The following is a 22,985-nucleotide window of genomic DNA, read 5'->3' as shown; positions in this document are numbered from 1 at the left end:
TTGCAATACTAATAACTGGTTTCATTTTGTTAAGAGAGCCCTCTCTATCATCTTACGAGATGATATTCTCAATGCCCACAGGGAGCAAAGCCTCAGGAAAATAAATTAATGCTTTGCATCATTCAAGCCCTCTGCAATTTAAATCCTAGAGTGCTTGCAACTTTACTATTTCAAAGGTAAAATGCAGTGGAAAAAACCCAGGCTCTATTTCAGGCAAAGAATAACACTGAACATGCAAAGCAGGAATGCATTTCAGCTGCTGATTTTGTCACAGATGGCATATTCTGAAAATAGGATGAAGTTAGCTTTTTTGTAATTCTCAGACGTCTTTAGGATGTTTGTCATTACCTTGGTAAAAGGTGATGCTTGACAGAAGACTGGAGAAGATGCTAACAGTAGTCCAGGAAAATATGGCACAGACTAAAATTAGAGATTGGCTCTACTGGAATAAGCAGTGCTAACTTCCTGCGACTCAGATCAGGAAAGATTTTAGGAAGTACAGTAATTTCATGACAGTAAGGTGCACCTTTTTGACTAAAATTTTCCCCCGAACCTGGAAGTGTGCCTTATAGTCCAGTGCGCCTTATCTGATGTACAAAGTTCAGAAATTTGCGAACCTGGAAGTGTGAGCTGTGAGTTGAGCCGGGACCCACGGGAGCTGCGGCCGTGCGGGGGGAGGCGGGAACTGCGGGAGCTGCAGCCGTCGGGTGGGGGAAACTGGGAACTGGCGTGGCCGCCGGCCAGGGAGAAGCGGGGGGAAGCGGCGCAGCCGCGGGGAAGCACCAAGAAGTGCCGCAGGAAAGGGCCGAGAAGTGGTGAAAAAGTGCCGCAGAAAAGCGGTGAGAAAACAGCAAAAAAGCGCCACGGGAAAGCGCCAAAAAACGGTGAAAAAGCGCTGGGAGAAAGCGCTGAAAAGCAGCAAAAATCGCCCCGGAAAAGCGCCGAAAAAGTACCGTGGGAAAGCAGCGAAAAAGCGGCGAAAAAGCACGGTGGGAAAGCGCCGAGAAGCGGTGCCGCCACCGGCCGAGGGGAAGCCGGGACGCAGCACGGCCATGCGGTGGGAACCAGGAGCCGTGAGCCGTGCCAGCCGGCGCCAGAGCTGGGCGGGAGTGCCAGCGCCCGCTGCATGGGGAGGGCACCTGGGGTTGCGTTTAAAGGCTACACCGATCTTTGAAAAATGTTTGCAAATTGAGCACCTGACAGTAATTCGTTACTTTGTTGCGCACTGCGCGGCTCCTCACTGCAAAAAAATAGTGCGCCTTATAGTCCGGTGCGCCTTATCTGACCTACAAAGTTGCGAAATTTGCCGACTCCTGGGGGGTGCGCCTTATAGTCCAGTGCGCCTTATGGTCGTGAAATTACTGTAGATTTACCCATAGAATGTTTCCTATCTTTCTCCTAATTTAACACTGTTTTCTCCCCTCACTTGCACTTCTGCGCACACCTGCAAGGTTAAAAATAGAATAAATGGCTTGGTTGGAGTTACAGCTATACCTTCATTTAACCTAATCAAGTGATGAAGACTAAACAGTGAAAGCTTCTGCAGAGGCAAGCAATGTGCATGCAGAGTGGCACTGCAGCTTCAGGCTGCAATTGCAGCTGGCCATGGAGTGTTGTACTGGCAACTCTGCTGGGGTCAAAGCATTTCAGTGTTTTGGAGTAAGGATTTTCCTTGTAGAATTCTAGCAACAGAGTTTATTTGATTTTCTGTTGCCTTACGGTATCAGTGCAGCAAGATAGTAAAGGATAGTTTTGATCATTTAACTGGAACGTCAACTGACCAGTGAGGAGTGCTTTAAAAATACAGGAAGAAATGAAGGTGTAAACAGCAGAGTGGAATGCTACAGAGAATAAGCAGTTCTGCATAAAGACAGTCGTATATATTATCAATTGTGGTATCAACAACAGTAACCTAAGCATTTCTGGAGATGTTTTAGCAATTTCAAGTGATCTGAACGGTTATGGGTTTTGGTATTGTGCCTTTCATTGTACTACACTAATAAAATTGGAAAAACTTTACTAAATGTGTTAACAACTCACAGCACCATAAGAAAACTAGTGCAGCTGTACTAGCTCAGATCAAAGCTGCAGCTAGATAAGTACTGCTAAAGGTCACTGGGAATTGCCAAAGGGAAGGGCATAAAAAGCAGGGCAAGTGAGTGTAAGAGATGCCTTTCTCAGTCTGCTGGGGAGTTAAGGCTTCAGGAGTTCAGTAATCCTGGTACACCTTCATCCCAAACAGGTTATGCTGTTATCTAATTTTAGTGATTTTTTTTTCAGTACAGTTGTGCATTAAAAGTAAGTAAATGCTCTCACTGGTGGCTTAGACACCCTCCTCAAAGAGGTGTGCCTATTTTGATGTGGAACCTGGCTATTTTCAGCTAACAAATTCAGTGTCTAAGCATATTCAAAAGTTAAAACTAAAAACTTCTGCTGTCACCAAGCCTGAGAGAATGCACCAAATCTTTTTTTTTCAACAGGAAAATAACTGCTAGTGTTCAGTTCAATTTCTCTTTATTCTCTTAAGTACAATTATGGCATTTGACTTTCATAAATGACTGTGATGAAAGATTGTTCATGAGATTTTGTTTCAAAGGCTGCATGTGTGAGTCTCAATGCTTCTAGTTCTTGAAAAATAACAGTCTTTTCATAGGCCTTGCATCTCCTGGAAGCTATTTCCATTTATTCTGGTTGCTGACAGGGATTACTAAACCTCAGAGACCCACTACATAATGCATTATAATACATTATGCTAACAAAGGCTATTGTCATGTGTATAGTAATCTGCAGGGTGCCAGACTGATTTGCTTTTCGGCACTTGTAGAAAACTGCCTTCTTTTGAGACATTCATTGATAAATATAAAGCACAAAATATTATTCCAGTGAGCTGTGAGCAACAGCACAGCTTTTCTAGACTTCATGCAGTCTTCAGTAAGAAGAAACACTGGCAGATGACAGAGACATGGTATGGCTCTGTGTTCCTCAGAAAGAAATTAGGGAATCCAAAATGAATATTTTTAAAAACAGTTATACATATGCCAACCTGGAATGAGTCTGGAATAATAGATTTTATTGTGGAAGATAGTTAACCTCTGATGAAATGCAGTTCCTATTTTTCTCCTCCAAAAAACTCTCAGCAGATGTTTTACATCATTTGTTGAACCTGATACATTTGCAGAAGTATGGCTGTCCAAGTAAAGTGTTTTACCCTAAAGATGTGTATGTATTGAGGATTATACCTTAATTTAACTCATGCCTTGTTCACTTCCTACTACCATTTATGCTACATGGTGCCCAGTGAGGGCAGAGGAAACCTATCTTGAAAATCATTACACATGTCAGCTTTGAGTTGCACCTCGGGTCCTTGGGATAGTGTCAGCTAAGTTTGTAACTTTTATTAGTGTGGAAGAATATAAATCACATGATTTAGCCTTTTGAACTGTGCAATAAACAAATCAAAAAGTAGCCTGAGTCATGTGGGTGGATCTCCTGATTTGCCAAATGTCTCCATGGTCTCCCTTTCTCTGACATAAGCAGAACTTCCATAATTCTGTCTCCTTTCAGAGTTTGTATCACACAAGATGAGCAGATTTCACAGCTATATTTTTGAAGTCAAGATAATATCTTGTTCTGACTAGTATCCATGTCAAATACTGGATTTCTCTCCTCTGTTCAATAATCTATTTTTTAAGATGCTGGAAAAAAAGTTGTTTAATTTGTAAGTGCTGTTTGTACGGCTGTTAAAATCCATACTTCCATCGACCTTGAAAATTTAGTTCTCTCAATGACTATGCAGTACTGGAGCTTTTCATTCAAAATCTTACTCTAGCATGTTATTGTTAAAAGAAACTGCATTTCTGTATTTTTATGAAGAATAGAAGTAATGACAGCTGGTAACTATTAACTGCTTACTCCACTGAGATAACAGAAAAGTTAATAGTTACCCCCCTTTCCAGATTTCTGTTGAGGTGTGCTTCCGTGTTGAAGAGAGGTGTGGCATAGAACACAAAGTCCTAACACCTCCTGAACCTACCATGGACCTCTCAGCTGGTTGAAAAATACAGAAAGAATTTAACAGGGTTCTTATGAAGGAAGGTGGTGCAGCTACTCATTGATTTACACAAAGAAGGGCTTTATTTTGGGCCAAGAAATCACGAATTCTAGGTTTTATCACAAATGCATTATTCCCTGTTGATGGGAAATTATATCTAATTCATCATGAAAATAATCAAGTAAAAACTTTGTCATCTTTAAAAACTTCAGGGTTTTGGGGTTTTTTTTCAGTTAAATAGGTTGTTGTTTTCTTTTTTTGAAGTACTGTTCTATAAATAATCATAAAGTTCTTTGGAATCTGTGGAGGAATTACTGGGTTTCATACAACACTAAAGGCCAGCATCATTGCCTTGCTACAGAAGCCTGCTGCATACCATAACCTGGTCCTTGCCAGAATGAGCCTGCAGACTCATCCCATCTTTTCTGTATTTCATGTCAGAGAGCAGTCTTTGCAGAGCCACACCTGCAGTTTTGAGGAATTTTTGATACACAGCAAACAACCTAAATTCAACATCCCAAATTGTTTGAGATTCTGAGGCGTTAAGTCACAGATCACAGAATATTCTGAGTTGTAAGGAACCCACATGGATTATCAAATCCAACTCTTAAGTGAATGGCCCACACAGGGACTGACCCCACAACCTTAGTGTCATCAGCACCGTGCTCTGACCAACTGAGCCAATCTCAGGGTCAAGGTTGCTTCAGTCTGATGCTCTGTTGAGACAAATTATGATGTGTGTCTATGTGCCCTGTAGCTCAGAAGAGGTCAGGAACTGGGTCCTTTTCTTGTTTGGGAAATGTAAAGTTTTCAGGAATAGACTGTCCAAAGCCCCAGGGAACTTGTTCTGACTTCACAGCAGACAGTACTTTGTGCAAAGACTGGACCTGATGAACTCCTGAGGCCTTTCCAATCTGAACGAATTGTGAGGTCCCATGAAACAAAAAACCCTTTATATATTAGCGGTAAAAATGTCAGACTGCAGTCACATTTGATACTGATTTATGATACTGCTGATGACTTGAATCACAAGTACATTCTCTTACAATGATGCTCCCTCAGGCACATGCAAGTCAGTATAGATTTCTGTGAACTTTGTGTTCTGTGCAGGGGGTGTAAAGCTGGAATCAGTCATCATAAAATTTTTCAAGCAGCGGGGGAACCAGAGCTTGCTTGTGGGAACACCCCCTAACTTTGAATCGCCTCCTGAAAGAATTGGTTTATACATATCTAAATCTCCCCCCACTTCCCTCAGCTTTCCAGAGTGACAGAGCACTACATTCTTTAGAATTAAAGACATGTCCAGCAGCTGCACAATTCACTGATGCTCTGATAACATTAACACATCTGCTTTCTTGCCAGCTGCTGCTGGAAGTACTTAGGTGGTATTCTCCAAGCTGGGTTAGGTCACTACATTGTTTAAGGTAGTCATATCTTCCCAATGAATTATGCTGCTTAAATTTTTTACAGAAAGAACATTTTACTTCACTTCTAAAAAACTTCAATAAACCAAAGATGGCAGATATCTGATTTCTTTTTGAAAACTGTCCATCTTCCAACTTAGTAACTTTCTTCTGTCCCAAGTTTTCTCTGCCCCTTGCTGCTCTTCCTACTGTGAACATGGAATATAAGCAGAAATTGCTGCAGGGACAATTTTTGATGTTTCTTTTTCTGCCTGCTCCAGCCACTCATGCAGAACAGACCCTTTGTGTGAAACCTGAACAATCATGAAGGAGACATTAATCTCCACCTCACTGGAGCAAACAAAAAACCTTTGTTCCAGGACAAAGGCTCAATGCAGTACCATGGATAGGATAAGGCCCTTGTGAGGATTTTATAAAGTCTGCCTCTGGTGGTCCAGCATCTTCCTATGCAGGCAGGAACACTTCCAGTCATGTCTGAAACAATTTTTACTGAAATAGGAACTAAACCTGACCTTGAAAAGGTGAAGAGCTTCTTGAGGAACTATCTGCCAATATGCCATTTTCCAATTGCTTTTTTTTTTGCCAATAGCCTGAAGATTAAAAAAACAATCTTGGATTTAAGAGATGGGCAAAATCAATGCAGTAAAAACAAATTGCTCCACTGGATGAGTGGTATTACTCTAAAAGCTGTGCTTGGCCTTCATACGGTCTACAACAGTAAAGTCAAAATAAAATGGATTTAGTCTTAAAAGTTAATGCTGTTTTTTTAAAGTATGGATATTCTAGATGAGACTTGTGAGATCCTTTTAATACAATAAGGCTATAATGAGACATTGGTGAAGTAAGATTTGAGAGAGTTGGGGAAGTTTGGAGAGTTGTCTGTGTTTTTTACATTCTTTCTTTGTATACTCATTAGAGATAATGACACAGAACTCTGTCACCCAGGGAATTTCCAATACTGGCATGATCAGCAGCTGGGGTTGTGTCCTCTGAGAAGGACCAGATTCTTGTTATAACATTTTTTCTTGTGGATTTTACTGTCTCTCAGTCCAAATTTGCCATGACTTTAGTAAAGCCAGGTTGTAACCTTTGCTGGTAAAGCAATGCAGAGATGCAAAACAAAGACAGCCAATAAAAGACAGGAAAAAATGAACACAAATCCAGTGACCTCTGCAATGGTTTCAACTTCTGACATTGAATGTCACAGGCAGATATGGTGGCAGCAAAATACGGTTCCTATATACATTTCACAGAATCACACATCATTCTTAGTTGGTGATATTCTTAGTTGGAAGAGGTCCACAAGGATCATTGAGTCCAGCTCTTAAGTGAATGACCCATACAGAGACTGAACCCACAACCTTGGCATTATTAGCATTCTGATCAACTGAGCTTATTTTCTTTCAATTATCTTTAAACTCAGGAGGAAGAACTGCAGAGAAGGCTATATAAAGCTATATAGGACTTCAGTTCTGAAGAAAATATAGTTTTAACTGTATCTCAAAGCCAGTTGCTAGCCATGACTAAGCTCTTCTTTGTTATAAATAGGTATTCCTGAAAGTAAGCAACAAGTACCAGGAATGGAGATACAACACAGCAGCTACTCTGAACTTGAAGGTCTTCAGGGGTAATTGATTATTCTCATAAGCAGAAAAGGAGATACAAAGGAAAATTTCTAGTTCAGGAGAGCTGTAAGCATGTCCTTGGACATGGGAGGATCAACTACTGCTTTAACCTGGATGAACTGGACAATAGAAAGTGGACAACACACTATAAAGTTTGACTGCTGTAAACTAGGTGGAAGGGGAATGAGGATTGTCAGTATTAATCTGCAATTTGATATTGTGGGATGCATAAAAAAAAATATTATTAAAACTCCAAAGTTCTGCAGTCAGACTTAACTTCCACATACCCCATCCCACTCAGCCCCCCCAAAAAAATAAAAATCATATAACCTTGATCAACCTAAAAAGCAGCAAAGGCTCACCCTAGTTAATACAGTAACACAAGTTTCTTTAAGAAAGTTGGCTCTTACATAACCTTCCATTTATAACTTGTAGTGCAATGGTTGGTAACTGACCTTCTGGAACTATGACACCACAAAACATAGTCCCAAGTCATGTTTATTGAAACACGAGCATTTCAAACACTGAAAAGCATTATTGCCATCAGAAACTTTCTGCTCCAGAATTAAAATTTGTGATTTCTACAGAGTAATCTCTACAGAGATTTGTGCAACGTTTTAGTTTGAGCACACGAACACTGATAAATCCACAGATTTCCTTGTCCACATGAATGAAATCATCATGTTGCTGTTTTTTGTGGTGTGGCACGTATTTCACCCCACATCCCTCCAGTACTGCCCCTTTTCTGAATTCAGTTCTTGTGGGCCAGCTTCAGAATACCTGCTATCTGTCATTTCTGTCATGTAAGAGTTGACATGGGGAAGTGAGGAGGTTTCAGCATTGCATGCAGGTTATATGAAAAGCACAGAGAAGGCCTAAATTAAGGATCTCAGAAATGTCCATTTTGTTCAGATTTCAGTTTGTGAACTGAGAACCAGTATTAGCAGCCTGGAGTGTTTATGGCTACCAAAGCTATCCAAGTTAAAATTACTGGGTGAATTTTTCTGGTAGCAACCCTCTCAAAACACTGAGGAAATACATGGCATCACTCAAAAGGAAACAGAAACAGTTGTTTGGGTTTTTTTTCTTGTTCCCTTTTTCAGCATCTGGATCACTTGAAAGCATGGGAATGAGGCAGCAGGTACTTGGCTAAAGGGCTTGCGAGAGTGTAAGAGGAATAATGGAGTAAAAGCCTCAACAATTTGTTGCATGGGTCAGAACCTCAAATCACTTTGCTCCTCTCTAGGCTTATCCTTACTAAAATGAATCAAATGAGCACACACAAGGAGAAAAATGTTATCTATGTTTTTGTGAAAACATGTTCACATGTACTGATTGTGGCAAACACTGTTTTAAAACACTCCTTTGCATACCCTCTGGCTTCAGTGAAGCTGCCTAAGGCATCTAAAAATAAATCCTGGGTCAGGTCCTCAATGTAATTTTCTGTCTCTTGGCCTTCCAGGTATTTCATCTCCAAAGTTCTAAAGAAAGCAGAGTGTGTGATACTTCTCTAGCTACTGCAGTTCAGGAAGTGCACTCATGGTGGCTAAATGCCATGGGACTCCTGGGACCCCTTGAGAGCTGTGCGCTGCAGGGATCTGCCACACGGTTATTTCATGCTGTGGACATTCATCCTCTACCTTCAAAAGATTTCAGTAAAGTGGGAACTTGTTCCTTGGCATTTTTCAACATACAAGCTTAATTCATGTTATCCTGAGTGCAAATTAAGGTACCTAGCAGGCCAGCAATCAGGCTTGCTGCAGAGATGCAATTAGTTCTTTAACTTTTCTCCTTTAACTTCTTCCTTTAACTTCTGTCAAGAGTTGCTTTATGTCTCATTATTTAGCAGACAGCATAGTTGAAAACATCAGATACATCACTCTAATGCATGCAAGAGCTTCACACAGGGTATTTATTAGGTGGAAAATGAACTTATTTGTAAGTGCAGAAAAGGATATGAAATTGTATATTTATCACACTACAGACTGAATATTTGAGAGCAAATGTACCTATGAAAACTGTATAGTCTTTGGTGTCCCTCATGGGAAAAATCAGCTGCCAGACTTAAGGCTGGAAAATATGATTTACTGAGTTCAACTGGAAATTAAATAACTATTGAGTATAGAGTGTTCACACAGCATCAGGGAATAAATCAATAAGGCAATGCTATTGCAATAATACACTGAGTTGGTATGAATATTCTGTCCTTATTCATTCTGATTCCGATACTATCTGCCAGTGCTACATTTCACTGGCTGGTGGAGCCTTGTTGATCAACTGGACAGGAAGTCAGCAGCCAGTACACACTTGGCAGCTTCTAGTCTGGCATAGCCAAATCCAAAGAAGAGAGCTAAAGATCAGGCAGCCTAAGTTGTCTTTTAAACAGACAAGGCTTTTCAGCCTCGATGAAACACAGCTGCTGCTCTTCCACATTGTTTGACTCTTGCTCTGACAGAATTAAGCAGGAAGCAAGAACTACTGAGTCTTGTCTTCTGTGCTTCTCATTTTTTCATATAGGGAATTTTCCCTGCTACATTGGCTTCCTTGTTCTTGATCACGGTTTTCTTATCTCCTAGGTGCTTGATGATTCATTACAGAACATAGCCAAGCAGACAATGACTGAGAATTAGGAAAATGATGGGATGGCTTGCAGTAAACTGCTGTCAAATGGAACAAAGACTTTCCTCCTCCTTCTCTCTTCAGGCTGAAACTGATCCCATCACAGGGACCCAGCAAGAGAAACCGTGTGACTCTGAACCACACCCTGCTGTTTTCACATGGAGGTGGGGTCTCACTATTGCTCCCAGCATCTGTCCCTCTCTTTTGCCCATGACTGGGGGGAAAATGAAAGATACACAAGCAAACATTAAATGCTGCAGCTTAAACCTTCTGATGGTTATAATATAATACAAAACCCCTCACTCAGAATGATACTGAATATGCTTACACGCTTATCAGATACATATATTATACATTAATCTATGAGATGAATATAACTGCCAAGTGATGGTAGTTTATGCTGGTGTGCTACAAGGTATAATCACTGGAGAGCTGACAAAATGTATGTGTGCTACACTTCCTAAGGGACTGATAACTAGAAGCAAATGAAAGAAACAACACTTGCTAGTAGTAACTCCTCAAAGTACAGATGCTCAGCAGCAGGACTCTGTAGAAATCACTATTTTTTAATCCTCCGTCAAAAGCACAAGTTATGAATCTAAGTACTATACTCTATTCACAAAAAAATGTAGCTTTTTATTAATAGAGCCTAAGTGATTACCTAACAAATAAAATAGAAAATAATTCTGCTAGTATTAGAAACATTTAAAAGTTATCAATAGACTCCTCATTTATAAGCAACATAACTGAGGAGTCAATAAACCAACCCTGACTGTAAAATAGGTGACATTTTGACATGTATTGACACACAGACTCTCAACTCTGAGGGTTAAGCATATAAGCCAGTAAACTGACCAGCTGTCTGCTCCTAAGTACATTACATTTAAACTTCACAGAGATTTAAATCTAACGCAGGTGACCTGGAATTTTAATTTGGTTACCACAACACAATACACATTAATCTGTTCAGCTTAAGTGCCTGAACCTTCACTTTCATTGAAATTTCATGGTGATGTTTTAGGTTTTTTTAAAGATATTTAAAGTTTTCACTAGTATGTTTGTAACAAGTAAATATGAAATTTATAAATCTTGCATAAATCACACAGAACACATGAGTGAAAATGTCAATGCTTTCCCTCCACTCTATCTTTTAGCCTTTTTCAATAGAAAGGAATGAAAAATCACAAGGCAAAATTGAACATCTGGATTTTGTTTCTTAAGCAGTGTTTACTAATTAAATATAAAAGAGCAGTCTATACAATTAGCTCCTCCCCTTAATCACTTTGTTTATTAATGAAAATTGCTACCTTTCCCAATTGTCCATAACCATGTGTTCATTAAAAAAAAAAAAGCAGAGCAGCATTGAAATTCCTTTTAAATAGCTGGAAAGATCTTTGAGTTTTTTCTAATAGAATACATGTTAAAACTCAGAGGTAACTGTGCAGCTCTCCTGCTGTACATTAGCTTGGTGACAGATGTGGTGTGGTGCACACAGCATGCTACCCTTGAGCCTGAATTATTGGGAAGGGAAAACCTAAGACAAAGAATACTAGAGAATATGAAGATAACTGGCCACGTGTCTTGCTGACACTTCAGCTAATGTGAACCATGCAGCAACAGGAGCTGGTGTTTGGAACTGTATCCCAAAACCACTGTAGCCTGTCCCAGCTGAGGCTGCTGGAAGACAAAGCTGAACCAAATTGCAGTTCTCGATCTACTGTTGTAAGAACTGATTGCTCCTTCCCTGCTATAGATGAACAAGTAAGTACAGACTAGTCAGGGTCACGTTCAGTGATGGGAGCTTTCACAGTGCAATCTGAGAAGTGCTTTCTCTGACCAGCATCCTGTATGTTCCTCGTGCAGTGATCTGGTGCCAGCCATGCTGAGCTGGCCATGCTTTTACGCCAGCAGCAGCTACTTAAAGGAGGGTGCTCAGACCTCATGTTAACTAAGACATCTCTTGCCTTCCAGCATGATTCTGAGATGTGAATGCTACTATTGCCAGTCCCCTGAGTGGGCTGGCTGTCCCACTTTCTCTCGTGCTGCCTGCACAATCGATGGTTGCCTCTCAGCTCAGGGCACACAGCCTCAGCAGCTCACCAGGGTTTGCACACAGACACAGACAAGGCTGCAGTGGCTGCAGCAAAGCAGCCTGAGCAAAGGAAGCCTCTCTTACTTTTACACAGCAGCACTAACAAATGACATGGAACCAGCCTGCAAAGCTGCAAAGCCTTGCAGTTCAGAGGCAGATGACCAAACATTAATCACGTGGCTGCCAGCAGCTAACATTAGCCAGGGAAAAGGATCTTAACTGACTGCAACTTCTGTGGCATCAAAGAAGACTTTAAAAAGAGCTCTGCTGGGAAATGGAGAGAAAATTGGGAAAAGAAAAAAGAAAGAAAGAAAGAGAGAGAGAGAGAGAGAGGTAATTTGGCAGTATCTGCGCCCCATCGCAGGCTGCCTTGGAAAAATCCCTGAATTTTGCACTCTGGTATTCAGGCTCAGAGACACTATTCTAAGAAAACTCCTTCCTAAAGCACAGCTTGTTCACTATTATTCCTCCTGTGTAGGGCAGGGTTCCTTTGAATAGCTTGTTTCTCACAGAGCCTGCCCCTCTATGCACAGCTCATATGTGAGGGAGTGCTCTCCCATGACAGAGCAAACCTTTGCTGCAGTGGAAAAATGCAGTAAATTAGCACCCAGACAAATTATTTGGGGATTTCTGTAGTGCACTGAGGCTGACACATCCCACAACCAAAGGGACATGGGCTACAGAAGTACCACTTTTCTCTTGAGTCTGTGTCTTCCCTTAGTTTACAACTGTGCAGCGACCTCAAGGCTGATCTGCAGGGCCATCTAAACAGGTCTAGCATTGAACCAAAATGTTTAGCTCTTCAAGCCTGATCTGCAATGGCAGCAGCATTGGCATTTGGAGCAGTATCTCTACTTACATATGGAAAGAAGCATTTTTCCTGAAGTGCCTAATGGCAGTGAAGTAACAGATAATGGCAAACAGCATTATGGACACCCTTTAAACTGCATGTAAATCACCAAGCATGACTTACTTTTTAAAATTAGAATTAAAATTAGTCTTTTATTTGTATGGGAAAAATTCTACATCTGAGTATCTTCCCTCTGCTATACAAATTTTACATTCAGTTGCACAGTCACAAAACATGGCTTTGGAAGGAATCCCCACTTATGACAAAAACCACATAAATGTGACAGTAACAACAGCTGTTTTACTTATCAGGAGTTTAATGGCTTCCACTTATGGTCTTTAAATAAAACAGCTTGTCTACATATTTTTACTGAGCAATACAAGTAATACCCATTTTTTGAAGAAGCATCATTAATTCCCACCTGATGCTTCAAAGCCATGAGGCAGTACTTACCATCATACTTGACAGAACACATGTGCATGCTGCACAGTTAGCCTGAAAAGGCTCAGGTGTAGCCTTTAAGATTCCATGAAGATTTACACATGAAGTAATGTTTCTTAACATAACTATGCCTTTTTTCTACTCTGACCTAATACTATCACTACCAACAACAGTGAAAAGGTGTTTCTGTTGCAGTAATAGGATTGCAGTACCTCTTATGTAGGTATGACTGGTCTGTGGAAGGAGGTAGGACATTTTTCTCCCAGTTCTATTGAAATAGTATGTCTTTGATGATTGAAAGTTTCTCAAGGTTTCACATTGGAAGGTACTTCCCTGCATGGCTGCTGCTTGTACTTAAAGCTTCACTGTTATTTTTTTCAAGTTAATAGACTTCTTTTATCCTTATATCTTCTGGAATTCTATAGATCCCCCACTGGAAAATGCATTGGCATGACATGTCTAAGCACTAGATTAATTTTGTCTTATCAACCTGGGAGTCTTTTCCTCTGACCTGAAAGAACAAGATGTTACCAATGGTGATGCCACTAGTCTGACTGCCATTTGTTGAACTAGAGCCCTGAATCTCACACAGCTATCACCAATGGCCATGGGAGCTCACCTGGCAACAACAGAGGCAAATTTGAAGTCTAGTTCCTTAGAGCCTGTGGCACACATTAATGTGAGTCATCCCAACATCTTCTGAGTTTGTATGCTGAAGCACAAGGCTCATGCCTTTGAATCCAACTGAATCTTTAGAGCTCGTGTCTATTTTTCTGCTCTGCCTGTTGACAAGCAATCCTAAGAATCTGTCACTACCAGGCAAAAATAGAAACAGGATAGGACAGGAAAAGCTATGGACCTCAAAAGTGTTTCTGGAATTTCAGTGCAGGCAAATCTCTCATGATGATCTCATGAAAGAACTGCCCTTGGAAGTAAAATGGACAACTTTTGAATACAAAATCCTACAAAGTTACAAAACAAAAGCCTACTGAGGTGATTAAAAATTACTCTGAAGAAGATAGTGATAGTGATGTGAAAAGCTCATAATCTGTCAGAGTAACCTGATAAATACCATGGGGGATTAAGAACACAGTCAGTTCAGAGAAAACTCCGAGATTGAAATAGTATTCTCAGAACAATTTATGACAAGGAAAGGTTTCTCCTTTGTGGGTCCGTAACAACACTGAAAGACTTTGAGGGAGGCTCCAACTGTAGAGAACACAACTTTGGTCTAGAACAGGACACAAAAGAAAACGTCAAGGAGTGTGATGGTAGATCACATGAGAGCTAGGGTCTTATGGAAAGTCTCCAGACAACGGCCAATTCAGTGAAGGCATATGTCTGTCTCTGTTTCATGCCCTAGGAAATACAAGTTACAGCAAGAGCTGTTGGTGTCTAAGTCACATGAAAAGAGGTCAGGCTTAAGGAAACTAAAAGACAGAGGAGATGTCACATTGGTTCATGCAATTCTGTCTTTGATAGTGGCCAGTTGTAGCTGTTCAGGGAATAACGATAGGAAACAAAGAGCAGAAGAAATTTAATTCAACTATGGATGGATTGAACTGCTTCATTTTCGACTATGAAATAACACAGAGTTCTGTATCCCACATTCTCAGGTTGTGGCAAGGGGGTGAGGATGGTTACAAATATTTCTGGCTTGTGTGCTGTAAAATTTCCTCTGACATACATTAGTTTCTCTTCATGCATAAGCCATTTGCAACTCAGACATAAAGGTCTATACTAAAATGAAAGGGAGAGAGAAATTCTGTCAGCACTCCCATACTCAACAGTAAATTTGTGAATGTAGGGAGAAGAGAATTCCAAAACAGCCAGCTACCCCATGGAAAGTATGCAATGCTGAGGGTAAACAGCAAACCTGTCTGGGGTATGAGTAGATTCAATTGTAGGACTTTAAGCATTGTATCCTAAAACAATTTCACATTTCCCAAGTACTTTTCTAGCATGATGAAGGCCTTCTATGAAAAACCTGTTTTCTAGGTTCTCCTTTTCTTTTGTCCTTCTAGTGCAGGTACTGTGTAGAAACGATGTCCTGGCCCCAAGCACTAATATAAATCCATCCTTTATAGAAACAGGCGTTGGATTTACCCTAGTCATCTGCTCCATTACTTGCTAAAATCCCCACCAGCTGCAGGAGTTTTCTTCTACAACTCCTGTTTGTTGCTAAGAAGACTGCAGAAACAGTGTTCTTGGGGAAAATGCATTGTATTTATGTGTGCAAATTGGTCATTTTGAAACATGCCAGGCTCAGCAAAATTTCTCCCTGAACATCATCCCCATGCAGTGCTTCCCACTATGGACGCAGATTTAGATCCTTTAGTCAGTGTCAGCACCCTCTCCTAGACTGCCCTTTTTAGTCAATTTTGAGAGCAAACAACAAATGTGCATCAAAGTACCCCCACATGAAAACCCAGTGACAGGAGAGGCAGCAGAGCACAGCTTCTGCAGGGTCAACCCATGCTGCCTTTCTCACCATTCACAGTAAATGAAAGACGCTCGGGGACAGGCTGCCATCCCACTGCATGTGACACAAAGGCATTCTTTTGTTTTTCTGACACACTGGTTACTTGAAGTTCTGTTCATTTAAAAAAAGAAACAAAAAGAGATGAAAAGAAAAGCAGGTCTCTGATATCTTTTTGCACAGAAGGCTGATTTGAAATGAAAAGTAGTGAAAATAAAAACGGAGTAACTCCAGCCTTTTAGAGATCTAGCCTGAGCTAATGACAGCTGATTTTCTTGTTACTCCAACACTACGATCAGACTCCCTTCTCCAGATAAAAGCAACAGAGCTTCACAAGACAAGACAACTCACCTTTCTTGAACTGCTAGTGCTTTTAGCATTAGGTGGAGGGGACAATTTTCTGGATGAGATGAAAACCATGGAGTTGAACAAAGGTTTCTTACCGTTAAGGACAATGCCATGCAAACAAAAGTGAACTTCTTGATATGTGTCGCTGTGACGGTGCTGTTGGTGTTCACCAGTTTATTGCTGGGGTTATTCTAGGGCAAGAGAAAGAGATAGTGAGCATTAGCCTGGCTCCAGACTGCTGGAGCTGCTGGCACCAGGGTTATGTGCTGGACCTGGCTGTCTGTGCCTGTCCCTGTCTGACTTGGCTTGTTTGCTTTATAACCTAGAGCTTTCTGAGTACTTTGTACCACTACAGAACATTTTCCACTTAAACTGACAGCAACTGCTGCTATGGTCACTCAGTGCTGAGTAATCTTCCTACTTTTCCAAGGAATAAGTCTAATTTAACAAATTCGACTTTGAAAAAGGTTGGTAGCTCCTTCTAAGAAAACACCACATGATTTTTTAAACCTTAGTCTGAAGTTTGTAGCATGTTTCCACAGGAAAAACAGGATTTTATTTCCTTTTACCACAAATTGGTACCAAATCAGCAATGCAAGCATCCTTACTGATCCAATTAGACAAGCAGGTAATATAAACAAAGCTTCTGGAACAGCTGGCTCCATTAATGCAGTTTAATGAACAGAACATAATTAGGACTATTAGATGTTCCACCTTGAACATGGGCTCTGTAGTCACATGGCAGCAGAGTTTTATTTAAAACAACAAAAGCCTTCTTCCAAATGTCTAATATAGCAAATGAAGCCGAAGATTTAAAATTGCCCTTGGGGAACACATAAAACCAAACTAAATGGTCTGTGAAAGGAGAGGATGAGGTATCAAAGCAGAGTACCATTACAAGCCCTTAAGCAAGAGGCTGTTAGGTCATCTATTGCATTTACACTGGGACTACCTGAGATACACAAGTTTGTGCACAATGAGATGCACATTTATGCACCCTTGATGAAACTTGGGTAGAACAGGAGTACCTGTCACAGAGCCAGCCTCCTTTACTGGAGTTACTCAAAGGAGAAATAGAGCTATTGCAGACACATCTTGGGAGTGGAGCATTGTGAAGAATACATCATTCCACACACATTCAGGTGCTTGATGGAATTTTGCAATTGAAGGTTTTTGTTCTGATCAGTGCGGCAATTGCACCTAGATGGCCCCATGCTCCTGCCTAAACACCTGCCAGTAAGTTCGGGTGCTTGAAGAAGTAGGCAGCCCAGACTCTAAAGCAGGAAGCCACTCCATTGGATCTTTTGGGAACCAGGTTATGAAAACTCTCTGTAAACATTTTTTCATGCATCTATTATGATCAGTTGTGTTTCTGAAGAAATCCTTTGCCACTGTTAGTTTTTACAGATGTGAGGATAAGCCTTGCTTACATCCCCCACCAGTGTTTAAATGAACTTTTTGCTGCATGGCTCAACTTTCTAACAAGCCTAAAATAACAAAGAGGAAATAAAGCACACCCAAACCAAGCCATCCAAAAGGGCTGCTAAGAAAAAGCTTTCTCATTCGTTCCTGCCTCACTGCTGTTATCCTTCCCCTCGCCATACTCCGTTCTTTGCTCCAACTCTTGACCACATACTCTTTGTAACTCTTACACACTATAACAAAACACTGTGGAGGAAAAACAATTCCCATCTAGTGATCAGGTAAATAGCATTCACAAATCTCACAATTGGTGTTGCTCTGAGCCAGGTGGCAGGGTCCATTAAGAGCAGTAGCATTATCACCATATAAAACAGCACACAGAGCACAGAACTAGCATATGCCTGCATCTCAAATCCCATGAGTCAGTGTGTTGCTGATGGCCATCAGCATTGCCAGCTTCCTGAGTGATGAAAATGGGATCTTGCATGCAAACACACTGTTTTGGCTTCTGAAAATCACAATGCACACCTTACAGGGTCCAGTAACAAAAAAGTGTTTCTATCTGGACTCTTTTGAGAAAGACTTAGCTTAAGGAAACAAAGCTTTTGAAAGGCACAAAGTGACACAAGGTGATGCATGACCGAGGGAAAAGCAATTCTCACAGCAATTTTAAAAAACCCACTGTGGGTTTCAGTTTTGGTATTTATTATTTGAAAAGTACAGCAAAGGCATTTTCACACATGGTTGCCAGGATGAGATAGCCTTTATACTGCTGCTACCTCATTTTTGTACATTTTATTACAAATTGCTCTTCAGACATGGATTTAAAATTCCCATTACTTTTCCAGCAGTTATATAAACTGTACCCATCTGTGCCTTGCCCTAGCATTTTCTTCCTCACATTGTCCCACAAGAGCTCTGTGAGAAGCCTTTTAACTGAAATAAACAAATGGACAAATCATGGCCGAATCCTGTCATCACTGCAGATGTCAGCATATCCTTCACCAGCTAAATAAGACCTGAATTTAGGAGCCTTAATTGTTGTTACTATCACTTGGCAATAGTGCATTTGATTGTGGCTTGCATCAAATGAGGTTAGCAGCTCCTGAGTTTCCTGTCCCAAACTATTTTTATCTTGCAGTTCACTGGGTTTGCATCTGCAGTTCCTTTTCAGCAGCATGGCCTCTGAGAAAGCCTACACGTGGCATTTTATCTGACAGGTCAATTCAGTTGTACACAGGCAGGTTAGGAGGTTATGACTGATTTGACTTTGTGTAGGTTTTAAATTCTCCTTGGAAATATGATGGATGATATTAAACAGGGCTTGCTCCAGTTAAATGAATTCCAGAGAAAACAAACATATTTTTCATGAGTATTTGGAACCAGAAAGTTACCAACTGGTAAATAAAGAGAAGGAGAGGCTCTGGCATTTGAATTCCAGAGTTACAGGAGAGGACTGTTCTTTGCATAACATATGGACTAGTAAGTACTAGTTATAAATCAGAGCAAAAAAAGAGACTCAACAAAATTAATTTTTGCTCTGCGCTCAGTGCCAGCAGCAGTCCTTGCATTCTTACATAATAACCTGACTTACCAACAAAAATGTTCCTAGCCTTGGTCAGCTAAGTCAGTATTACTAAAACATTGTCTGTTATCTATGTTAGTGTCAGTCTATGAAACACCCTCTGTTAAATATAAGCAAGTGAACCCAAACCCACTTGAGAGGTACCATAAAATCCAGAGCAGAGACATGAGCTTGCTCATTCAGTGATGACACTTTGTGAGAAATCACTTCATTACCTAAGTAGCTACCTCATAGTGAGGACTTTTTTTAATCCTTAAAAACACAGCACTTATCTATTCAAAAGGCAGTTTAATACCTTGTAACACAGAGCTAAGGTTAAAATCATAAATCAGACAACAGCTTGAAGCCACAAAGAGCCAATTAATTTTAACTAGATTTTAAGAAAACGGTGGAACAACAAACAGAGAGAACTAGGAGGACCACACACGCAGAACCCCTCAAGAAGTATTTATGACAGCCCTAAGAGGGAGACTCACCTTGTCAAAAGCAGGGTATACAGCTCTGATCTCTGTCAGCCAGCCATAGGGCATGTGTCCCACAGGATACGTAGCTGTCAAAATCGCCACTGCCTATGAACAGAGACAGAGAAACATGAACTTCAAATCTTCAAATACAACAGTTAAACCAACATAGGGTGCTACTGCCCACCAATATCACCACACTGACCTTGACACAACGCGAAACCAGACAAGAGAGTGGAAGCTCTTTGTTCCAGGAAGACCATCAAAATGGCTGTCATCTAGCCTGGTATTTTAAGCTTATGAAATTTTTTTGTGCCATGAAGTTACCTAAGTCAGCTTTGTCATTTCACTATCACTCTGATACTCTGAGATAATAACTTGAGCTGTGGTGCTTCCCTTACAGGCCCAACATTTTCCTCCCTTACTGCTCCTGAGTTATTTTACCTACAGATACCTGAGCAGCAGACTGCTTTGAAGCTCATAGTAATTTTTGATCATACTGCGTAATTTCAATCTATATGTATTTTGTTTGGTTATTCATAAAGGAAACACAGCTTCAAATAAGACAGATGGACTATAAATCAGTGGACCTCAGTGGTTGACTCAGTTTGGACATCAATCTGATTGCTTGGGGCAGAAGGCATTTGTGAGACAAAAAAAACACCTCTCCCCACTCTGGTGCTCACCAATGAGTGCCAGACAAAAATAATTCCAGATGAACATTTTTATGGGAAGAAAAAATTCACTGCATGAAGTTTTAAGACTAGGCCCTTTTACACTCTCACAAGTACAGTCTAAGAGGTTTATCAAACACATAAGCTCCCCCACACATTAACTGAAAGTGCTTGGGTGCCTTTTGTTTGCAGGTTCAGATCTGCTGCAATCCATGCGCATTTCTGATTCATTTTACATCCAGTAATGGTAGTGTTAAGAAAGACCTTTTTTACCTACTGTTGTTTTTGTTTCACTCCCAAGCTTTCAAAATACATTTTCTTGATTATCTGAGCCATTTTCCCATTATAAATGTAACTGCTGTCTTTGCTTGGTTAAAAGATCTATACAAACACAGGACCATGAAGCAAGATAATTTGTTCTCTGTGCTGTTTAAAAAGAGAGTGGAATATAGTGATATATTCCACAGAGAGGAAGAGACTGGTATCGATCCTTCCCTGATAATAATAGCTTTAATAATGTTTAATGTACCTCTAAAAAGTAATTGGTTCAAATAAAACAAATTGGAATTTTAAGATAGTACTCTTTTTAATTGCACACCCTCCCATTATTGTATTTTCATCAGAATTTCCATCTATATGAAACCTAGCTAGGTTAAATCGATTAAGGACTATCAAAGCTACTTTGCTTATTTTCATCATTAAATCCAAAAAGACTGCAAAGACACAGTACCTATTAAAGGAAAAAGAATTTCACTACCATATTTTGTGTGCTAGATTCCTCTTGGATGAAAGTATTAATTTTTAGCGGTGGTTTTTTTTCCAGTATTTTTCCTCAATTAGTGTTATTCCAACTATATCCATGAAAGCTTTCCTAAATGTCTAGCACCTGTATTTGACAGGTAAAAAACACCCCTATGAAAGCCACCATCAAAGAGGTGGCCCAATCACCACAACTGTGCTGGCAGTCCAAACAAAAGCATTGGGAGTTGGACAGTGCAAGTGGATTTGTGGCCCTCATGAACTTGTTACAGCCTAGTCCTTCACAGGCACACAGTGAAGACTGCTGCTATTATTGAATAGGGGACCTGTAGAACTCCTGTGGATACTGGAGTATGCTCCAGACACTGATGTTATCTGTATTGTCAGCACCTCCCTTTTCAGAGGCAATTATTTCACAAATCAGAGAAAGTTGGAATGTGATCATTACTGTTAGTGTAAAACTGTCAGTAAATCACCAGCTGTGACATGTATTTGAAGTCATCCTAATAGCAACAAAATGGAACTGGCTAGCTACGAAATGTGACCCACCTGAAATTAAAAGTCACCAAGAAATGCAAAACTGATCTTTTCTAACCTCTGGTTCCCCTTATATACATAGACTGATCCCTGAATCACACATGTAAAAGCATTACATTTCCTAAGTTCTCTTCTCACAGTTGTTTATTTGCAGACTCTGGCACCTCCTGAGTGTGTGAAATACACAGTATCAAGCATGACAAAATTAACAGCAGTTCTTTGAATTTATTTTTTCTTCATTTAGTAACTTACAGCTTTGCTTATCCTATGACAATATGCATCTAGACATCCTCGCATGAAACTGGCAGCAGAAGCCCCCCAGACTTCTTAAGGGAATGGATCTGCTTGTGGTGAGCATTGGAAAAGGCTCTGCATTACAATGTGTCTCCCAACAGCTGTGGGAGACTTACTGGAGTAATCTGAAATTCCTCAAGAGAAACAGGGCGCATTTCATGTCCTAACCAGGAGACAGATTTTTTTTTTTACATGTGCTTTTTTATGTCTCTACACTGTTCTGTGTGATGCACTGACTGCTAACAGTAGTTTCATTTAAGTTTGCACAGCCATAAAATATACCTGACAGGAAAGAGTAGGACATGGGACTACTGTCAACTGTCCTAATATTTCTGGGATCTAAATGCTCCAGACTATATGCATCTATGCGTAGAGCATGAAAACCTGGAATGCAGGCACTGGTCAGTAAAAAATTTCTATGAGTCTTGTTGAGGGTGAGGTCCCATTAGACCTGGCAGAAGGGCTCATGGTGAGAGTCCAAGCAATCCTCGTTTAAACATAAAAAGAGCACTAAAGAGAAATGTACTTAAGACAATTTTTTCTTGCAGCTTGGCTGAGAGGTAATGCCATAGAAATGATCATTTGCAGTAATGGAGAGTACTGCCTTTCTTACCTCTGTGGCTGCAGAACTGCCACCTAGGTCCCGGGAGACAAAGAGGTTGACAATGGGCCTACTTATTCGCTGAGTTGCCAAAATTAATGCCAAAGGCCACCAGAAACTCAGCATCTTCCTTATTGTAGCTTCTCCCTGCAACACAGGGTAAAAAAAAATGAAGTGTGTTTGGAGAAAAACATGTAGCACAGGACCAAAAGCATGGAGAAGGGTTTTCTACTTTTCCCATCCATTGTCAGTTTGGCACATTCATTTCAATAATTTTTGATATGAAGAGCCTAAAATATTTTCACTCATGGTAGCAATACTGATTCAAAAGAAGATGTGTCATGGATCTCAATAAATAATGCATAAGGTATCTATCAGCATAATTTTTTCTGACTACCAGACAAAACTACATGAAAAACAATATGGCATTTGAACAAAAAGAAATTTTGATATCGTCTTCCAAATGAACTAAGGTGTTCACGTAGTTCATGCTGTGCTGTTTTACAGCTCAGTACAGAGGTCCTCAGTAGACACACCCATACCATGGAAGGCATTGTGTCACATGTGCTGCTGCTAGAATAATTTCTACCATGCCTCTTAAACTGAAAATGATTTTTCTTGCAGGACAGAGAGAAGGCCCTTCATGAACAGTGGTTTAATGCAGTATTATAACTGCACGTAAAATAACCCAAGTAAAATTACTATGGAGTTTGAAAAAAACAT

At 40.4% G+C, this 22,985-nt stretch overlaps 1 protein-coding gene across 1 annotated transcript in view; it reads right to left on the bottom strand.

Annotated features, from left to right (window-relative positions):
- ANKH (ANKH inorganic pyrophosphate transport regulator) overlaps positions 1-22,985 on the bottom strand; it is a 106,821-nt gene that overhangs the window by 15,708 nt on the left and 68,128 nt on the right. Inside the window, exons 6-8 of the mRNA XM_033051917.2 lie at positions 22,275-22,409; positions 19,413-19,505; positions 16,025-16,120 (exon numbers count right to left, since the gene is read on the bottom strand). Of these exons, the coding sequence (XP_032907808.1) occupies positions 16,025-16,120; positions 19,413-19,505; positions 22,275-22,409 (324 nt within the window). The remainder of the gene's footprint in view (positions 1-16,024; positions 16,121-19,412; positions 19,506-22,274; positions 22,410-22,985) is intronic.

Source organism: Catharus ustulatus, chromosome 1 (assembly GCF_009819885.2).
Source record: "Catharus ustulatus isolate bCatUst1 chromosome 1, bCatUst1.pri.v2, whole genome shotgun sequence".
In the NCBI taxonomy this organism is placed as follows: domain Eukaryota; kingdom Metazoa; phylum Chordata; class Aves; order Passeriformes; family Turdidae; genus Catharus; species Catharus ustulatus.
The sequence above is the reverse complement of the archived record's forward strand: the minus strand, read 5'-3'. Positions and strand labels throughout refer to the sequence as shown.